Genomic DNA, 21,558 nt, shown 5'->3' with positions numbered 1-21,558 from the left:
CTATTTCATAATGAAGAGTGAATATTTGTGTATTCTCGTCTTCAATATTTATTTATATGCTTGTCTTATTGATATTTTAACCTATTGTGTCTTTTTTATTTGTTAACGCATCGTTGTCAATATAATGGAATTTGACGCGACTGTCAGACAAGTGGGAGGTTAAACTAGCTATCAATCCATTATTTTCTACATAAGAAAATACCTGTCAAAAGTCAGAAATATGACAGTTGTGGTCCATTTGTTTGGTGTGTTTGTGTATTTGATTTTTGTGGAGTTCAGTATTATTTTATTTAACTTTTTAAAATAAAAATATTAATATAAGGAATAAAGCTGCAATTGGCAGAATCAAATCATTTAATTTGCAGAAGTTTGTCTAAATTATCAGTTAAATGTCACCTATTATTATCGCAGGTATGAAAGTAAGGTAGAATACATATAGAATGAGGATATCAGCAACTAATGACAATGGGAGAACACAGATCCAATGACGTAAATGTTACTAACTTCAGGTCACAGTTGATATCCAGTTAACTGGTGAAGTTAGGCGACGACTTGCTTTTTCAGGTTTTATGGACCTGCCCCTTTTTGATTTCATAATATTTTTTTTTTCTTTTTTGTCATGTTTGACCACACGCTTTAAACAATTAGCAATATCCAAACTGCAAAGCAAGCTAAAAGAGTACCCGCCAAATCGAAATGTAACACAACTCAGACGAGACCACATTGTTGTAATCCCTATTTTTTATATTCTGTTTCGGACTTTCATAATCTGCAAATATCAGGTTCACTACATTTTTACCATAAATATAAATATAGGAAGGTGTAGTATCAGGTTTGATTATTAATTTATAATCACACAAGACTTACAATGGCCAGCGGCTCCTGACTCCTTGGACAGGTGCAAAACTTGTTTGTCAGTCATTATGTTCTCTTTTTTGGGAAAAAATAATTTGGGAAAATCTTGTTTCGGAAGTTGTATTTGCACAAAACATATGTGGTTGCCATACTTGATATGTGTTAATCATGATACAGTTCAAATATGCTATTACTAAGCAGATTAGTAGATGACACAATCTATATTTTCCATAGAACATAGAACTAAAACATGTTCACCATAAGAGCAATCTAGAATATATTTTTTTCATTTGCGCTTCCTGCATATTGTAAGCCTTTTCTCCTATACACTACCTACAAGCGTAGTTGATAATTGCAACACATCTAGTATCTCTATGGTTTCATAACGGATATTAAGTGACGGTTTTGGTGCTTCAGAGAAGAGAAATTAAACAGATAAAAATATCAAGTATAGTATAATACATAAAACATGCAAAAGTACAAAGCTGTGTATAACCAATGAAGAACACGATATGTTATGGTTCATATTTATTATTCTTTTTACAAGTGCATCTTAAATGTTTAATATCATACTTTGGAAAAAATGGAATATATTTTGTGAAAGACAAGTTGTTTACTCTTGCAGACCAGCTCTGGATTTCGTATATTTCATAACCTTCTTCGTAATCAGGTGAGACTGGTTTATCTGCAGCACCAGTCGCTGCTTGTCCCCATGCTAATAATCCTCTTTCCTTTTTCGTCCCTGTATAAATTATATATTAAAATATGGAATAAGATAAATGTTGGATACTTTTGACGTAGAGAGGTGATCATCAATGAACAAAAACACGATGATGTTGATGGAGTGGCAGGGATAAAGGTAACACTTCTTTTTTGGACCCGGTCAGAAAGCACATACCAGAAGGTATAATATATATATATTTAACACAAAATATTTTCTACGCATGATTGTAACAAGTTTGGTATCAAATGAAGGCTGTATGACTGATGATAATTGAAATATACATTTTTACCGACCATTTTATAGAAGTTCAGGGAAATAGTTCTCTCTTATATGTTATTCAAATTATGTTCATTTTTCAAGTACAAGACACTGTAAGGTTATCTTTGTCATCGATTTTTGTCACTTTAGTTGTACTTGGACAATAAATATGTGCCTGCTTGAAATTTAGGAATTTAACATTTAGTTTTTTTTGGTACCATTCATTTTTCACTATTCTATATTTTTTTTGGCCATGCTAATTATTCTTTTTTCTATAATTTTGCACACTTATCTTCTCTTTTCTGGTCACTACTTCTAAACCGTTATGAAAAGCAGACAAGATTTGACCAATAAAAAAAATATCAAGCTGATAATAAAAATTGCTGCTGAATTAATGATATTCTTTCACATATAAATAACCAAAATAAACTGGAATTAATAACTGAGTAAAAATTATAAAAAGGGAAGTAATGATAAAGAAAAATTGACGGGTGTATTTTTGTTTAATGAATACATGGCCTGTTTGTCAATCTTGAAAATACATTTACCTGGTACAGTATTGTCCAGAAAACATGCAGAAACCCCTCCAACAAGTGATGGGTTCGATAAAACAACACGTATAAAGCTGTCAAATCCAGGTGAACCTAAAAGAAAAATAAGTCTTCATATGAAATTACTGGTTTTGTATGATATAAATTGAGCTTAATTTTCGGTTCTTTGTAAATTTAGAGATCCTTATTTGCGTCTTATCGATACAAGTTCAATAAAAGTCAAGTCATAAAAAAAAAACAATTTTACAACAATTTTACATTTTTAAAATGTAACCTGCCTGATCCGACACCTGAGTGTTCGAACATCCTACTTAATCCGACATTTTTTATTATCCCCCTGTTTGTCTGATTAGGCAAGTTACACTGTAAATAAAATTCTTCTTGATTGAATTACTGTTTACTAATTATTTATCAAAGAAGGTGAATGTTTTGATGGGTGTATACTTTTACCTGTATCAATGGCATCCGCATTGCCTTTTGCCCAAAACGGTAACATTAATCCCAAAAGTGTTGAAATTCCTATGATTGCCAGATTTCTTGTTGAGTGTATGTCAATGTATTGGAGATTAGACATCACAAGCCCAATAAACATTCCAAAACCTATAATTTGAACACCTCCTAGTACCGGATACGGAATGGTAATGAAGACAGCTGCAAGTTTTCCGATGATTGCAAAAAGAATCAATATACAAGGAAACAATCCAAAAACAAGTCTACTTGCAACCTGAAAAAGTAAAAAAAATATAAAAAAAAGTTCAGTAATGTTTATCTAGATCAGACTATAGTTCCCATTTTTATCTGAAATATAAATGATTAGCGCAATTTTGTGCATTGGTCATCTAAACTCGATTGCTTTTCTTGCTTTCGCCGTCCCGGCTCAAGCGAGAAAACCAATCTCGTTGGGATGATCAACGATAATCTATAATTATCTTTTCTTCTTTATTTGGTTCGTATTTGATAAGTTGATGATTTATTGGCGTATTCTAACTTTTCGTTTTTATCATTTTGATATCTGCGATTGCGTCTTATTCATTTGGTCCATGATTTTTTCATAAATGATAACAATGTTTCCAATGCTTTTGCAACAAATTGGTAATGTGAGTATTAAAAGAATCCAAATAAAGGAAATTTAAGGCAAATAACTATCGTTGGTATATCAGTGTTCTCGGGGGAAAGGAGAAACATTTTCGATATCACTGCTAACACAAATGAACTCCATTTTGGTACATCCCATTAAAAATGACGAAGTATTGACTCCTTAAGTATGCACTATTTGTGAATTAACATCAGTTTTGGTAAAATTATCAATAATTTTAAACAGTTTATTACGTAATTTACTTTGACCGCCATCCACGATATAGAACGTGTTTATGTCTAGGGATTCAATATCATCATCTGCAACGTTTGATTACAGAACATTTTGGATCCAAAGTTGGGGCCAAGGATTTTCCTCAAGCTTTTAGGTCCGAAAAATGCACAAAATTATCGTATTTAGACAATATTATCAAAATATGCTGATTCTAGACCAAAGAAAGTACCCTTATGTAAAGACTTATTTCAAAAAAGAAGTAAGGTTTTTGTAATATATCTATTTAAGAACCAACTTATGAGAACCTTAAAATTGTATGAGAAAGATGTCATTCAAGACCATATTTAGTCTTAAGTTAACACTCTCCTTTTGTTATTTGATCATAAACAGAAAAGAAGAAATTAAAGAACTTAAACCTTCTGATAATTCATATGTTTCATTGATCAAAATACAGATAGTCCTCATAAATAATAGAATTCAAAATGCATCGTATTGGCTATATCATTGTTAACTATTCCACGTATCTACATTTTGTAAGAACACACTTTGCATAATTGAAACACTATTTATGATGTTTCAAAATTGTAATTTTAAATGTTGCTATTTACCGGATTACCTTTGTGATTCCAATAGACCCTATATGACCACCATACGTAGATGTAGCATGTCCGGCGCCAAAGAAACCAGATATCATGCTTAGGCAACCTTCAAACATTAAACCTCTGTTTATTGCATGGATCGGTGGAGGCGGGACTCGAGCCATTTTGGCGCATGCATGGTAATCAGCAATTGAATCCGTTATCGAGTATAAAGTTGCCGTAAAAAATGCCATGAATATACCACCTGAAAAATCCATTGGTCCAAACTGGCCTGGAAAACATATGGTGTTTAATGAATGGAAACACACATATTGTTATAACGACAATACTTAATGAAAGTAAAATAATTAAATAATAATTCGCTTTAAGCTGCCAGTATGATTTAATTTTGTCAAAATAACTAAGAATTATCGATGATGAATTCTTCACTTGCAAGTGAATAATTTGACTCCATGGAATGAGTATTCATGTAAAATTCAATGTGACCTCTTAGCTAGAGATGAATTACACATGATTGATGCAATTTCGGTTGTTAAAACTAAAGAATGTCAACATTGAAAGTGAAGCAAAAGTAAATCATTTGATTCGATCCACAAAAAGAATCATTCTTAAAAAGGGAAAATCGAACATCAACTTATTTTAACCTAAAACAATGAAATCAAAAAGACATAGAAAACCCCATTTGGACGAGGACCATGTCTATTTATATTTCTGTTAATGTTGATATCGTGTAATGTCATCTCGATAATAAATAATATGGCTTCTAGACTAAAGTACACAAGAAGTTCTGATATATATTATCTAGTATAGGCACTGTGTGATTCTTTGATACATGGCTATGTACTTATACATCCCGTCATTGTGTTATTGTTCTATGATAACTTTTGTATTCTTGTCTTTCATTTTTGCTAATGTACTTGGCTACATGCCTTTTTGTGTTTCTTTGATACATATGACGTGGCTCTATACTTATACATCCCGTCATTATGTTATTGTGCTATTGTATTTTTTTGCATTCTTGTTTTTCATTTTTGCACTGACCATGCCAATCTACATTCTAACAATTGTCTTTGTATTTAAAAGAAAATATATTGTGAATTACTTAATAACGACTTGTGGTGTGATACTGGTGAAGGAATATATTGACAAACTTGTTAAAACTAAAAAAAAAAATATTTTTTTTAACTGCAATAAAATACAAGATAATTGTAATTCCTCCTGGAAAATACAACAAACCTCGGTCAAACCTTTATTTTGCAATATCTAAATGATTTAACCAAAAGTGTCTTTCTCAATCTTCAAATTCAAATTTATATTACATCGGCAAACGTTGTTTACCTGTACAGAGTACATGCTTTAAACTCAGTTTAATAGGACTGTGTTATCTCAATGTTGAGGTTTCTCTGTAATGTTTATAAATAAAACCTTGCAATTGGTTGTACGACGCCACGTACGAAGCTACGACGCAACGTGAGACGCCATGTATTTATTATATTACGTCACTTACGACCTGTGCAATATACAGTTCCTAATTGCTGATTAACATAGTAATATAAATCGGTTCTCTTATTTGAAAAATTCCCGAATTTTATCAAAAAAAATTGTCAGAAAATACTCTTGCGTGTTGCATACCAAATACCTGGATATGGCAAGTAAAACCAAGGTGTAGATGTAATAACGTGTGATCTGGAATCTGTTCTTGCCAAATACTGCGCATTATCTTTGTCATCCGGAAGTACATTCGTCACAGTGAAAATTGCAGAAAGGCTCCATCCAATTACGATAGAGATCAAAATCTAAAAAACATTTCATAAAATGTAAACATAATGGGATATTACATGTTTACAGGTTTTATCATAAAATTGCAATATTTTTTAAGAAAATATAGTTTGCCCCTATAATATGTGAAAAATTCCCGCCTTAACGTCATTTTACATATTTCTTGAAAACCTTACTTCACTTTTTGAATATATTAACATACATTTGAAAATGAAATGATACATTTCTTCACTATACCGCAACGACAAGATCTACCAGAAATACTATTTTTAAAATGGATTATTTAGTCTTGTAGATATCAGACACAATTGTAGATAGCAGACATAATTGTGTAGACTAAGCTTAAGTCATTACATCAGTTAAAACTGCTTTTTGTAAATTTGTCAAGCACTGCCTCATTTCAGATTTTTTAGTTTCAGCTTTCATCTATGTATTGAAATGAGAAAAAGACCGAACAAGTATTTTCCTATAGATGTCTATATACGAATAGTCTTCTTTCTTATCTAACAGAAAAGCATTGCTCATACACAACATCATTTGAGAAACATGTCCCATATTTGATCAAATATTTAAAATTAAGAAGTTGTTGTATGAATGTCAATGAGACAACTCTCCAGAGATAAAACGACGCAGAAGTAAACAGTTACAGGTCTTCAACAATGAACGAAACCAATTTTGCACAGTAGACTATAGATGGTTTCGAAAAGATAATTATTAAACAATTTTAACTAGAAAACTATAATGACCTGATTTATGTACATTCATTTATAGAGTAAACACATTTTTCAAGAGCGCACATATGACAGAAATAATGGGATTTGGAAACAATTTAATTTTATTTTGGCTGCAAGTTATCAAAACAAGACAGGTGCCTACATGTGCACCATGAACTGCTAAGTCTTCCGGTTCACTTGTGAATTTCTTTGCGTTTTGTGATACTTAACTCAGCAGTTTTTGTTTTCGTTTTTGTTTTTGTTTTGTTTTTTTTGGGGAGGGGAGGGGGGGGGGGGGGTTTGCAGACTATTGTCCGTGTGTGTTAAATAAGAGACAAAAGAAAAAGCTGACAACTAAAGACTGTCCAACACGAACCCCACCAACAGTTAAAGTCATATGAAACGAGTGACTGTTGAAAAATAATGTTTATCCAATTCTTGAAACAATGCATGTATATGTCATAAACTTAAGTCTTCTGTGCACGATTTTATCATTTTTTACGCATTCATATCGTAAAATCGTAAAGATAAATATTCTCTTGGTCTATTATGATGTGAAAATATGGCAGCTAATTAATTGTCGTATTTTGAAGCCGTTGTTTTCCAATTGTCACCGTATAGTAAACAATCAACAAAGAAGCATGCATATTGAGCACGTATATAACAGGTACATTAAGATAACAGTTTATTTCAATGACAGATCCATGCGTATTGCGATGACCGGTTTTTTACGAGAAAGGTCACGCTGAGTTCAGACCATACGTTAAACATATCGGCGAATTGTTTTTACTGGCAAAAACCAATTAAAAAAAAGTACATTTCTTCTAAATTTGGAAAAATAATAGAATTTTCTTGAGAAAAAAGTATATGTAAGTTTTATAATAAAAACTAGTCATTTAGTTATACAAAAAACATATTTTTTTTAATTTGAAGCTTCATATGACTTAAAGAATAAGCTGTTTCCGTAGAAATACCGTATTGCGGGTTATTTTCGCGGGGTGTAAGTTTTCGCTTATTTTCGCGGGTTGTAAATTTTCGCTTATTTTCGCGGATAGAACAAAATCGCCAAAATGAATTCTGCTAATTTAAAAGTGTACATGCAAAGGTATTAATGAAAGTTTTGAATCCGCCAAATTAATAACCGCCAAAATATTTCGTATCCCTTGTTCAAGGTAAATCGCAAAATTTTACACCCGCCAAAATAACCCGCCATACGGTAAGACTAAAACTTACAGATAATACTTGTTGTAAGGGGTACCTTACAATGTGCCATTTCCTTGATGGTGTCCAGACTGGTACTGGCATTCGTTTACCGTCTAGGTATAATGACAAAATCAAAGATGTACATCCAGTTCTGAATTTAAATTTTGTTTTTATTAAAAAAATGTTTTAGAAAGGTTTATAGCATGTTAACTCTGGCTTTCAAACATTCGGTATAAAGCGTTCCAGATTAATGTAAACCCATACAAGGATGTCAGACGCATGAAATTTACAACGTGCTATTTTCATTTTTTTAAGTAAATTATCTATGTATCACGCTTTAAAACGGTATGTAGTCTTTTATTAGTGGTGATCAATACAGGAGGTGTCTGTGACTTTTATGCGAGATATACAGCCCACCTCCTTCAATTTGTGTCTCGATTCTTATCTTACGTCCTATACATTTCTAGGATTATGATTGGTTAAAAGCGTCCGCGTGGAGACCGTGTATATTTCATATTAAGTTAGAAGGGAGGCGGGGCTTGTTTCAATACACAGTTAGTAGTAGAGTTACGAGTTTGCCACTATTTTATCGTTTAAATGTATTGAAGTTTCTGATTAACACGTAGATTTCTCGAAAACAATACAGTCATGTCACCAAAATCTAATAGAACACGTGGGCGCGGTGGTAGGGATTGATGAAGAGGCAGAGGGGGCTCTAATAGTAACGAATCTTGATCAAGTAGAGATGTCGGACCGACCAATCCGACCTCAATTACAACCTATTGCTGGTCCATAAAGCTGAAATGACGATATTTTAGTGAATGATAGCAGATATTACACAGATGTGTCAATTGATATAGGAAGATGTGGTATGAGTGTCAATGAGACAACTCTCCATCCAAGTAATAATTTCTAAAAGTAAACCATTATAGGCCAAGGTACGGCCTTCAACACGGAGCCTTGGCTCACACCGAACAACAAGCTATAAAGGGCCCGAAAAATTACTGGTGTAAAACCATTCAAACGGGAAAACCAACTGTCTAATCTATATGAAAACGAGAAGCATGGTTGAGTCGTTAGGGAATATGGACAAGAAGTCCCAATAACATACAGACAAACAAAACCTTTTTTTAATTATAATATATTTAATATATTTTATGTGAAAATGACAATGAGAATGATGGTCGTAGTATGAACGTAGTCAGGTCGTAAGAAGAGCGTGATGAGGATGGCAAGGGCGTGCTAGACTCGTACTATGGTCGTGAACAGCGTGGTATAGTCGTAGTGGAAGCGTAGTTGGGTCGCGGTGAGAACGTGATGGTCGTAGTGAGGTCGTTATAACGTCGCAATGAGATCGTAACGCAGTTTCTCCGAATAGAATCACGCTTTTGCTACGATCTTAGTGCGCTCTCACTACGCTTCTACTACGACCTGATTTCGACACGACCGCACCACGATTGTTTTGAACATGTTCAAAGTTGGCCACGCTCATCACGATCTTGATGACCTCACTACGACCGTGATACGACCTTACTGCGATCTACACGATCGTACTACGATCATCAAAAATTGCATTTTTTTCACAGATCATAGTGTGATCGTGGCATAGTCGGACTGCGGTAAAACAGACTATGTAACTAACAATATCAGACGCGTTCAGACGCGAAAACAATTTACAATCACTTGATTTAAAGGTATAGACTTACACAGCAGCTATTCCCCAGTGCACTTGACAAAATTTCGTTGTGACTTTAAATGCATTAAGACCAATGAGTAATACTGTTGGAATAACTGTTATTGGTCCTACAAATTTCATTACCATGCCAACCAAACCAAACATGCCTGTTAGCATGTGTATAAACCCAGCCAATGCTAAACATCCCATTGTCTATAAATAGAAATAGAAATCTCTTTCAAAAGTTATTTTTATATTAATATGATTCAAGAAAATTGCGCGAATAAAATTAAATTTGAAAAGTGTGCATGTTTTGTAGATCATAGATAGTTAATCTTTCTAAACATGACTCGAAAAAAAATTATATATATACAGTTTATCATAATGAATGAGATATATATGGCGGTTATGTATTTTAAAAAAAACAGACATAAGGTCAATACTAATTATGCACTAAAGTACAAATGTTTAGAAAATGTGAATAATATTCGTGGGAAAAGGGCGAAAATTTTAGATATCTTTTTGAATGAATTCGTCATAAGTAAATTTAATCAGAATCACAACACAATTGTAAATAAATATAACCACAATATTATAAAACAATAGGTGAATCAACTTTAATAATTTTATACGAAAAATAATATAAATATTACTTAAGGGTAAAAAAAATACAAAAATCTACAACTTGACAATCAGATAACTCGTATTTCATAAGGTTTGATAATTATTTACCACACGTATTCTTGGAAGAATAACGGTCTCTCTGTAATTCATCGTTGATTCTGTTCCGTTCAAATTGGTCAGATTACCTAAACAGAAACAAAGTCAAGATAGTAAATTTGCAAATGTATTTATTAAATACTTTTTACATTTTCCCCTCTAATTTCGACTATTAAATCAACCTGAATGACCAAATATACTTATAGTTTAGTACGCCGGACGCGTGTTAGACTCACCCGTGACGCCATATCAACAGTTGAAAATTATGCAGCTTTCAAATAAAAAAATCCACATGATTGTTTAGCCATCTAAGACCGTTCATGCGTAGCACTATTTTTGACAATGTCGCGACATTCACATTGAAAGTAACCTATTACATAGTTCAAATTCGGCATTTACGCGTTGAAACGCCTTTTATAAATTACTTTTACATCTATATCATCCTGCGTCGATGTAATAATAAGAAGAGCTGACAGGATTGCAAATGAGACAACTTCCATAAAATGTTTGGCTAAACTTTTGGCTTATTCGTTATTTTCTAAATACCTGGAAACGTCATATTTAACCCTGAGCTTATTTTTGTGTGCATCTCTGGACATGACCATTCTGGTAATTCTTTTAAGGCTAGTAAAGGAATAATGTAGGCAGTTGTTGGACCTTGATAAACTGGTAACCTGAAAAAAAACATATGCACAATGTTTGTTATGTTTTATATGCAATCTTTTAATTCGTATGATCGTGTCATATTTCAACACCTTTTTTTTTTTATTTAAAGTAAGTGGACAGTTGTAAATTTTTGGCAACAAGCGTACACAAGTTATTTAAACAAATACTTTGGAAAAGATATGTACGTTTTATTATTCCTCGCGTCAATAAGAATCTATGTGAAGATGTTTCATGACTACAGTGGTATGTTTACTTTCAAAATACAACAACAAAAATGTCTAGCCTCTGTAGTGCTATGTATCACTATTACAAAGCATTCAGCTTGATTATTGTTTTTCGCCTCAAATTTGAAGTCCTTAAATCATGTAACATAATCACATTTACAGCTTCACGTATGTGTCCCTGTTTATTTAAACACCATTTTGTCGCATTATGTAAAAATGATAAATGACTTCAGAGTGCTTACTATAGAAAATTTAAGTATTATATTATGTCATTCAAATACATGTAGGTAGAATATTCAAAATCAAAATCCTAATAAACCGGTAGTAGAGCTATTTGTTCGCTCTCTAATTACTGATTCTAACTATTTGGTTCCAGTTTTCCTTCGACATAACTTCAAATGATCACAAAAAGCTAGCCCAGTCAATATTGAAAATAAGTATTAAATTTGGGCTAATAACTTTGCATAGCCATGAACGACATTTCTGTTCTAGGGATAATTATGCTGCAGGAATACTTAAATTTTGACAAGGAATGTTATTTAGGCTTTGATGTTTAACTTCTACTTAATTTCATCAACTTTGCCATATTACTCTTCGAATGAATGAATACATACTAGATAAATTAGCCATTCTTTATTTTTTATCAATTTCATTATGGAGGCACGTTTATGAAAGATCTAAATAAACGCAAGAAACATTTGAATGACATTTGATCAAAATAATCAAATACTGCTACTACAACTACAACTACTACTACGACTACTACTATACTACTACTACTACTACTACTACTAGTAGTAGTAGTAGTAGTAATAGTACTACTATTACTACTACCATTCCTACTATTACTACTACTAAATAATAATAACAATTACCTTATACCCACAGTTACTTGAACAAGGGTGGTCAATCCTGACATAAGTAGAGTTGTGGACAGCAGCATGGCTTTAAAATTATAATCGTCTTCGGCACAAACAAAGTCTGCTACTAGAATGGCCATCGATAAACACCATGGTAGGGCCAGCAATACATTCTGTCAAAAACAATTTATCATTACAGTATGCATTTTTGCTTCTTAGTTTTGGGTACGACTATATAAAAAAGAAGATGTGGTATGATTGCCAATGAGACAACTATCCACAAAAGACCAAAATGACACAGACATTAACAACTATAGGTCACCGTACGGCCTTCAACAATGAGCAAAGCCCATACCGCATAGTCAGCTATAATAAGTTTTTAAGAAACTATGATAGGAGACACTCAAAGTCATCTCATGCCTGTGATATATCCTTTAACTTAATCTTTCTTGTGATATGTAAATAAAGATGATTTTTGTTTGGCTAAAGTCTTAAAACCTCTCTGAATTCGATACTATAACATTTCCACACCTATCGTGAAAAAGAACAAAGCAATACCCATTGGTGGCCTAGGGTTGTATTTTACTCTTTGGTAGAGCTGTTGTATCTTTGACACATTCCCCATTTCCATTCTCTATTTAATGATGAATTAATTGTTCCTGCAGGTATATGCATGTCAATGTATATTTCTAAAACACAAAAGTGCACTACACTTAATAAAAACAAAAGCGCTTGATAGAGATGTATAAACAGCAATCATAGGTAAAAGCTATGAAACACTTAAAAATTAATGTCAATTTTATAAAAGCGAGGCGAAATATACAATAAGGACATTCAGGCTCATAAGTCGAAAATAAACTAACAACGCGGTGGCTATAAAAAGTCTAATATTTTAAGCACCAGCAGACAAACAATAGTAAACAAAACACAACATAGAAAACTAAAGACTTAAGCAAAACGAACACCACCACCGTGGGTAATCTCATGAGCTCCGAAAGGGTAAGAAGATCCTGCTCCACATGTGGCATCCGTCGTGTTGCGCATGTTAGTAGTACAAACCCGGTAATAGGTCTAATTTGGTAGGTCACATTCATGAAAAAAGCGACGGGATTGTAGTTACAACAATAGGAATATATCCGCTATCATCTGTTAATCGGATGTTCCATTACTGCATATTCGATTGTTTCTGATTGTACATTAAATCAACTTTTATATCTTGTGGTTTTGTACTTAGATTAACGGTTTAATGCCTCTTCTTATATTTCCTTATTTATTTTTTTCTTGTCCGGAACATTTATGAAATATTTGCATCAGGAATCGGTTTCACAAAAAAACTTACGACTAATATTGAACTTAAGTCATGAACAATTCATTATACTTAAGATCAATCTTCACTGGGGTAAAGCTGATGACCGTAACTGCGTTCACGGTCATCCCAAGATGTCGGACGAAAAATTAGGTCAGTATTTGTTTTTGGAAATCACAAATAACCACCGAGAAATGTGTATGAAACTGGAAATTGGATTCGAAAAAATCGCTTAGATGACCGTAAATCGTGATTAAAATATTTTCAAGATGAACGGAACATATAACAAGGATGACCGTGATTGGTAAATAGATGACCGTAATTTGTGAAGGATGACCGTAACATTTAAAGGATGACCGTAACATTTAAAGGATGACCATCACTTCTAAGAAATATCCGTATTTGTATTACCCTTTTTTGTATCAAATAGTTAATCGTGTTGATATTAAACGTATTTATAAGACTGCATTATCCTATAGGTAGAAGAAAAAATACATAGTTCACCATATGTAGCCTCCAAGTACAAGTCAAAAGATTTTTTTTTATTTCTGAGATTAATATATCATATAATACATACACCTTTTTTAAAAATGCCTGACATTATATCTTTTCAACTACCATTTCGAAATAATGTTCTTTATTTTAGATAGGTACATGTCTTATCACTATACCACCTGAAAATTCACGTCATTTAATGTAGACAGCATTTTGATACACACTATAGACAATCATGTTTGTCCACAAACAATTAGTTTTAGAAATAAAGTTTTCGATGAAAACACTGGTCATTCTGCATATCGGTCTGTACTTTTCGGAGTTGAAGTAACTAAACTTAAAATAATGCAAGGAAAGGGTTAAAGGCCAAATATAAATTTAGAAGAACAAACTATATCAAAAAGTCAGTGGCGATTATGTAGAAGAAGGGTGTCAAACGGAATTAAAAAATGAACTTTATTAGGTCGTAAGTTTTCTTGTTTTGAATTGTTTTACCTTGTTATTTAGGGGCCTTTTATAGCTGACTCTGCGGTTTGGACTTTGCTTATTGTTGTAGGCCGTACGGTGACCTATAGTTGTTAAATTCCGTGACATTTTGGTCTCTTGTGGAGAGTTGTCTCATTGGCAATCATACCACATCTTCTTTTTTATATTTAAGAACTATTGCCAAATATTGAAGCAAAACTAGAAATAGGGCGATACGAAGACCTTTATTTCCGTATTGAAATCCATATCTAATTGAATATTTACTGAACATGTTGCTTTTCATTTGTTACTGGCTGTCGGAAGGTTTTAATCCCAGTCCACAATATACTCCACAAGATATGTTCCAGAAACGCTAGCATTCTGGATTACTATAAAGAAACTGTTCAAGGGTTTTAAAGAGAGTTATTTTTAGGGGTTATAAAGCAAACGGACTATCAGCTGAAAACATACCAGTAAAACCATCTGAATGCAGAATAAATTTTGCAGGTCCATCGGATCCGGTGTTGTCAAGGGAATGTGTCATTTTTTGGCAGATGTTTTAAAAATTTTAATGTGCTTCCTCTGGAACCATATACATGGGCTCGATTACTGGATATTCATATGTTTCTTCAACATTTCGTCGTAGCGCTGTCAATTTGTATTCAAATGTTAATGTCGTTATCAATAAATATTTAATTATTTACGAAAAATATGCAATTTACTATCATTGTCATAAACTCAAAATTCGGCAAATAGTTAAAGAAATTGATTAAATATATATATTTATATCCGCTAATTGAGCCCCTATTGAGACAAACTCAACAAAAAGCTATGAATACAATTATAGATATTTCTTAGAATAGACGGTCATCCTTTAAAAGTTACGGTCATCCTTTACATATTATTACGGTCATCTTTTAACCAATTACGGTCACCCTTGTTATGAATCGCTGATCCTGTTACGGTCATCTCGATTATGATTTACGGTCATCTTAGCGATTTTTTCAAATCCAATTTCCTGTTTAATACACATTTCTGGGTAGTAATTTGTGATTTCCGTGTGAATCTTTTATAAATTTACATCGTACCAATGTATGCTTTGTAAAGAAAATGATATAGAAACACTTAAACAGACAATACAAATACTGACCTAATTTTTCATCCGACATCTTGGGATGACCGTGAATGCAGTTACGGTCATCAGCTTTACCCCAGTGAATCTTAGTCGTAAGGTTTTTGTGAAACCGACTCCTGAACGTTTAGCAAACAAGAATCAATCAATCAGATTCACACTTGTGGTCCTAAGTCTTTAAATCAGTTGTTGTTATGTGTTATGTTGAACAGACAACAACTACTGTACATCATATTCCTGACTTAGGACAGGTGCAAACATTTGCAGCGGGTTTAAACGTTTTAATGGTACCAAACCTTCTCCCTTTTCTGAAACAACTGTTCCAGTAGTGGCATGTACACATGTTTAACCCAGCCATTTAATGCATGTGCCTGTCACAATTGAGGAGCTTGCAGTACAGTGATTGTAGTTTGTTGCAGTATATTATATGTGTTTGTTGTTTAATACATGTACATTGACAGCTTGAATTGTTTTTCATTTGTTTTTCAGTTTTACATTGTTTGTAGACGCCAATGATATCCCGATTGGCCCCTTGTTTATCATCAATTTTTGCGAAAATATTTGTCCAAAAATGTTTTGATGGTCATTGCTTCTGTTTTATAAAGAATAATTTTTTTTAACTTTTATTCACAATAAAAGATAACTTTCTATTAAGCTTTTATCAAAATATCGGTTTATTACTGTTACCACTAATTTATCAAACGATTTATTGCAATGACAAGTAAAAATAAAGTGGTTTATAATGCATGCATCCAAAACACTTCCTGTAAGTTGTTCTTATCTTCAAAATATAGTAGTAAAGTTCAATGTCGCGTCGTGCAATGTCGATTTCGTGTCTCTGATGTTTTCTTTACAATGTGGGGCTCGTTTAGGGAGAAGAAATTCATTTAGTGTTTGTGTTAACATTTATATAAATATAATTCTAGCTGCAGTATAAAAACAATGTAGGTCACTGTCAAAAAATTTCAACTTTTTTTTATACGTCACGAAACATTTCATGAAACCTCGCTCCGACCAAGTTTCTAAGCCTCATAACTAAAGGTATTTTTTTCTGATATTGATCTAATTTTGTATATATATCTATAAATGGCTTTTTTATTTTTAGGATAATACTCCTTTGTCAAATGCACAGAAAATAAAAAATATATAATACACAATTTAATAGAGAAACATCCCTAGTAGATATATGACACAACTGCAGTATAACATATAACTCCAATTTCGCTTAGATAACGACCGTCGATAATTCCATGATAGCATGGAGGTTGTAGGCCTTTTACACGGTTCAGGGATATTCCAAATGTACTGTTTTTTTTTTGGTTTTTTTTAGCTAGTATTACATATGAAAATGGTAATGAAAGAGAGAGGAGAAAGACACCAAAGGGATAACCAAACTCATAGGTCAGAAACTGACATTGCCATTGAAAAAAATTAAATACGATCAAAAGACAATCAACAGTATACAAAACATAACAACATACACAACATCATACACAACATCATACACAACATCATACACAACTAAAGACTGACAAACAACATACACAACTAAAGACTGACAACATCATACACAACTAAAGACTGACAAACAACAACCAACCAAAATCCGCCGAAAGGATAACAGGTGCTTCGGAAGGGTAAGTAGATCCGGCTTAACATGTGACACCCGTCGTGTTAAATTATGACAGTTATAATATTTGTTTTACTGTTTATACGTCTTATGTCTAGTGTCTATATCCTTCTCGTAGACAGTCCAATTCCGATAGGACTTCAAATCTGCATTGACACAATAAGCGTCGATACCTTTAACGCGGTTCATTCATTCTTTGAATAATAAACCAATTAGTACCTTACCTGCATAGCAAAGAATAAAGCCAGATGAATCGGTGGACTTTCAGAAATTTTGTAATTAAGACGACGTAAATTCCCATCATCAATCTCCACTTTCTTTTCTTCAGCTTTTTCTACGAATTTGCTTTCTGACATAACAACATGACTGTTGCCATCATTGACGCTTTTATAAACTATACCGTCAGTCTGCTTTGTGACGTCACTAGCCGGCATCTCACAACGGTGGTTAATATTATTATCCACTGAATGTTTGTTATTATGGTCGTTTGTAATTGTAAACACATTATAATCAGAATTCTCAAATTCGGCACCTTTATTTGTATAGCCGCCGTGCTTTTGCATTTTCATTAATGATAAGTATCCAGTTTTAAATATGTTTAAACGTGTCTTGAAAAGTAAGTCAGATCTTGTTAAGTAAAGATGATAATTCGTAGTGTTAAATATTAATATATGTCTTTCAAAACGTGATTCCGATTTCAAGCCAGTTAAAAAGACGTAAAACAATTGACTATTATATCGATGTTCATTTTATGCCTTCTTAGATTTGATGACACAATCAGAGATAAAGTGCATGTCAATGTAATACTTAATACGATGATTTGCAGCCAACTGCACCGGAAGTGATTGTCGTCATGTTTATGATGTGATCCTTATTAATATTTTCTTGCAAACAAAGGGAAAAAGATATAATGTATGCCAAAACATTTAATACATACATATTTACATCTTTTTATGACAGTGAAAGACATTTATGAGGGTCTAGAAGGAAAATTCTTTATCTTTTTCTAGTCTTTGAATATGTAACTCATTTCTCTGAATATTTGCCCGATCGTTCTCTTTTCTACATATGTAGCGTACCCTTTATTTGGTATTACAATTATTTTGGTGATCTTTTCTTCATTTATTATGCCAATTTTTCTCTATTTTTCCCCATTATTCTTTTTTCTGTAAACCCCATCCTGACCCTAATTTATTTTATACCTTGAACGTTAATAAATAACAAAACTTCTTGTCTGCCAGCTAAACATATTTTGCCTTTTAGATCATGTGATCGTACCTAATCTTGAAATAGCTACAACATTAATTAACTGAAACAAATTGATGAATATGTAAATTCTGCAGATCACGAGACATATTGTGCCTTTTATGTCATGTGATCGGACTAAAAGTTAAGAAACCTACTACATTAATTAACTGCAACAAATTTATAAGATATGCATGACATATCGCAGATATACTCAACATAAAAAGAAATGTATCACCTCCATCAATTTATGGCAAGTAGTATATATTGGACGATGTCCGTAGTCTTTCGGAACACCGGATGTTATTCGGAATACATCTGTTCTTTCCATGGCCACCTTGCATATACATTCGCAATAGCTTATTAATTGACCTGTTGAATAAGCATTAGCATCTTAAAGTTGCTATAGAGATATGTTACATAGGATGCATAATTTATTATGACGCAAGCTACCTTAATTATCATTTGAATACTTCCTTGCACGCAATTACAAGCTGGTAATATTTACTTTCAATATATGCGTAGTTATTTGAATTAGAGTCAAACGTTGAAACCAGCTGTGTTTAGATATGAGATAAGATTTCATGTAAGCAATACGATTTATATTCGAAACGAGATTTGTTAACTATAACATCTATAAAAGAAGTATTATTATCATTTCATTTAAGATTATGAGTCTAGGGAATATGTACATGATGTACAAAGCAGGCTATTTTTTTTCATACTGAAATAAGAAGGAAGTCTTTCTTGCACTTTCTTTAAATTTTACGTCTAGGATAGACAAAGGACGTGTATACATAATCTTAAATACATGTACGTGCCCCGAATAGGTGTAAAAATCGAGGATTTGTTTTTTAAATATCGTTTATTGAAAATAACGTTAAAATTAATTATGAAAGTATATTTCCGTTTTTATTTTCATTTAAATTGCAAATTTAAAGTTATTTTCTTTGTTTAAATATATTGCAACATTATTTACTTTTTATTAAAACAAGGAGGTCACATAATCCTTTTCGCCATTAAAATGTGACTGAAAAGTAGATATTCAATATGAAGAGAAAAAAAAACACAAACTGAAATCTAAATCTAAAATATATTTAAAAAAAAGAATACATTTGACCATGCAGATGTTAGAATTAATACTTCAAGCAATGAAACAACGAATTAAATGTGCCACTTTAATAACGACTGATAACCTTAAAATTAATCATGCATGCAATTTTAGCAGACTTAACATGGTCGGCGATAAGATATCAAATATAAAAAAAGAAGATGTGGTATGAGGTCAATGAGACAACTATCTACAGGAAACCAAAATAACACAGAAATAACGAACTATGGGTCACCGTACGGTTTTCAACAATGAGCAAAGCACATACCGCATAGTCGGCTATAAAAGGCCCCGAAATGACAATGTAAAACAATCAGTCAAAACAGAAAACTAACAAAGTCCGTATACGTAACTTAGTTGCTCGCCAGAGGAACGTTTTGAGACACGTTAAGGGCACGTTGTATACGCTTCAAAATCGTTTGACTTTAACTAAAACAAACACCTCATTTGTGTAACGTCACAGACACTCCGAATGCACGGATTATCGTTCCAGATACGACCGGGACACGTCTCAAATACGTTCAATAACATTTTTTCCTTCGTAGCGTACATTCCATCTACGTAAGACAAACGCCAACATACGCCCGATTAACACTTAACTACGCTTCTCGCATGCGCAATACACGCTTTAAGCTCGTTGTGCACACGATACAGATATGATTGACAAGTTGAATGCATCCAAAATTACTAGCGTATTGGTAGCGTGCATGATTTTTTACCACGGCAAACGTACGTCGGAACTATACGTTGATGTGTGACGTTCCAGTAAACAATCAATGTCAGTTTCTTATTCTTATACAACAAAAGTAATATAAAACAATACATCTTTATTAAACAATTATCTAATATATACATGTAATGCCAAACAAGCATTTGGGTTTACGATTGCATTTCTTTTTTTAAAGAAAGCAACTTGTTATAATCCTTTGGAGTAACCTTTTCTTTGCATACATTAACTATTTCACAAATTACTTCGATTTTCAGTTTTAATGTCTAATGGCTAATTTGAAATTTTGAAAACGCTGCATCAAGTTAAAGGTTATGCTTAAAATTTGATACATTTCTGCAAGTAGTAAAAATAAGAAATTTTGAAACTTTCATATATATGACCATATATGGTTATTTGTGTTGTTACGTATATATACGTTATTCGTTAACCATATCATTTGCCATGTTATTATGGACTTTCCGAACTGATTTTCCTCTAAGTTCAGTATTTTTGTGATTTTACTTTTTGCTTAGAATGTAATGTTTTTTCAGACAAACTTATATAATTGTCCTTGAAACGTATAGCAATTAAAGAAATGTGATTATCTTATGCATCAAAGTGTATAAATTACCATTCATATGTTAAGTGCCTAACGTGTAAAAATAATGTCGTTTGAAATCCCTTAAGGTTCATATCAAAGGAGATAGAAAAAATGTTATTTATTTCAGTCATATTTTCATGATTATAGTTCTCTTTGTGAATGACGGTTTACGTCATGTCGATTTCATTTAACATGAAACAAATGTGTAGTTTACCTTATCTACACACGTTCAATGAATACCTTTCCAGCATATGACAGAAAAGAGATTCAGTTACAAAATGTACATGTACTTGAATTAATATTTGCTCATTTAATGTATACCCCTCATCGTCCTTTTTGTACGCCGGTAAAGATAACGAATGGATTATACAAGGATTTTTATAGTTTAGAAATCCCTGATTTATGCTTGATTTGGAGAAAAAAAACTCCATTTTAAATAATCATGTAACATCTATCGTTATAAATATCATCTATCTTTGTACAAATGTATATGTAATATAATCTATCTATATATCTATACACCACCCCACATATAAACGTTGAATAAAGTATTCATTCTAACGAGTTTTTTTTTCTCTCTCTCCATGGAGCTATCTGTATTTATATATAAGCAGTTTCAATTTTATAGAACTTCAAATCGTTCTTTTGTTATGGTAATTTCCATTACATTAAATTCCTAGTTGAACGTCAATTCTCCCGGACTAAATTATCAATCAGTGCACATCTAA

General features: G+C 32.5%; 1 protein-coding gene across 1 annotated transcript; it reads right to left on the bottom strand.

The window, feature by feature from the left end:
- Positions 1-1,291: 1,291 nt before the first annotated feature.
- On the bottom strand, positions 1,292-17,962 carry LOC143056807 (solute carrier family 23 member 1-like). The gene is made up of 11 exons (XM_076229970.1): positions 17,389-17,962; positions 12,152-12,309; positions 10,933-11,060; positions 10,399-10,475; positions 9,698-9,879; positions 8,022-8,142; positions 5,936-6,092; positions 4,314-4,567; positions 2,839-3,112; positions 2,386-2,481; positions 1,292-1,597 (listed from the first exon to the last, which is right to left on the bottom strand). Exons 1-11 carry the CDS (start codon positions 17,731-17,733, stop codon positions 1,371-1,373), a joined length of 2,019 nt encoding a protein of 672 aa, XP_076086085.1. The 5' UTR covers positions 17,734-17,962; the 3' UTR covers positions 1,292-1,370.
- Positions 17,963-21,558: the final 3,596 nt, after the last annotated feature.

Source organism: Mytilus galloprovincialis, chromosome 13 (genome assembly GCF_965363235.1).
Source record: "Mytilus galloprovincialis chromosome 13, xbMytGall1.hap1.1, whole genome shotgun sequence".
Lineage (NCBI taxonomy): Eukaryota > Metazoa > Mollusca > Bivalvia > Mytilida > Mytilidae > Mytilus > Mytilus galloprovincialis.
The sequence above is the reverse complement of the archived record's forward strand: the minus strand, read 5'-3'. Positions and strand labels throughout refer to the sequence as shown.

What these genes read in the sequence shown, in the direction of transcription:
- LOC143056807 (XM_076229970.1), bottom strand. Translation starts at nt 17,733, where the DNA reads ATGAAAATGCAAAAGCACGGCGGCTATACAAATAAAGGTGCCGAATTT. An exon ending in CCTTACAACAAGTATTATCT is followed by an intron (nt 6,093 to 8,021) that starts GTAAGTTTTAGT and finishes AATGTTTTTTAG; the next exon opens with ATTTTGATCTCTATCGTAAT. An exon ending in TGCGGATGCCATTGATACAG is followed by an intron (nt 2,482 to 2,838) that starts GTAAAAGTATAC and finishes TTTTTCTTTTAG; the next exon opens with GTTCACCTGGATTTGACAGC.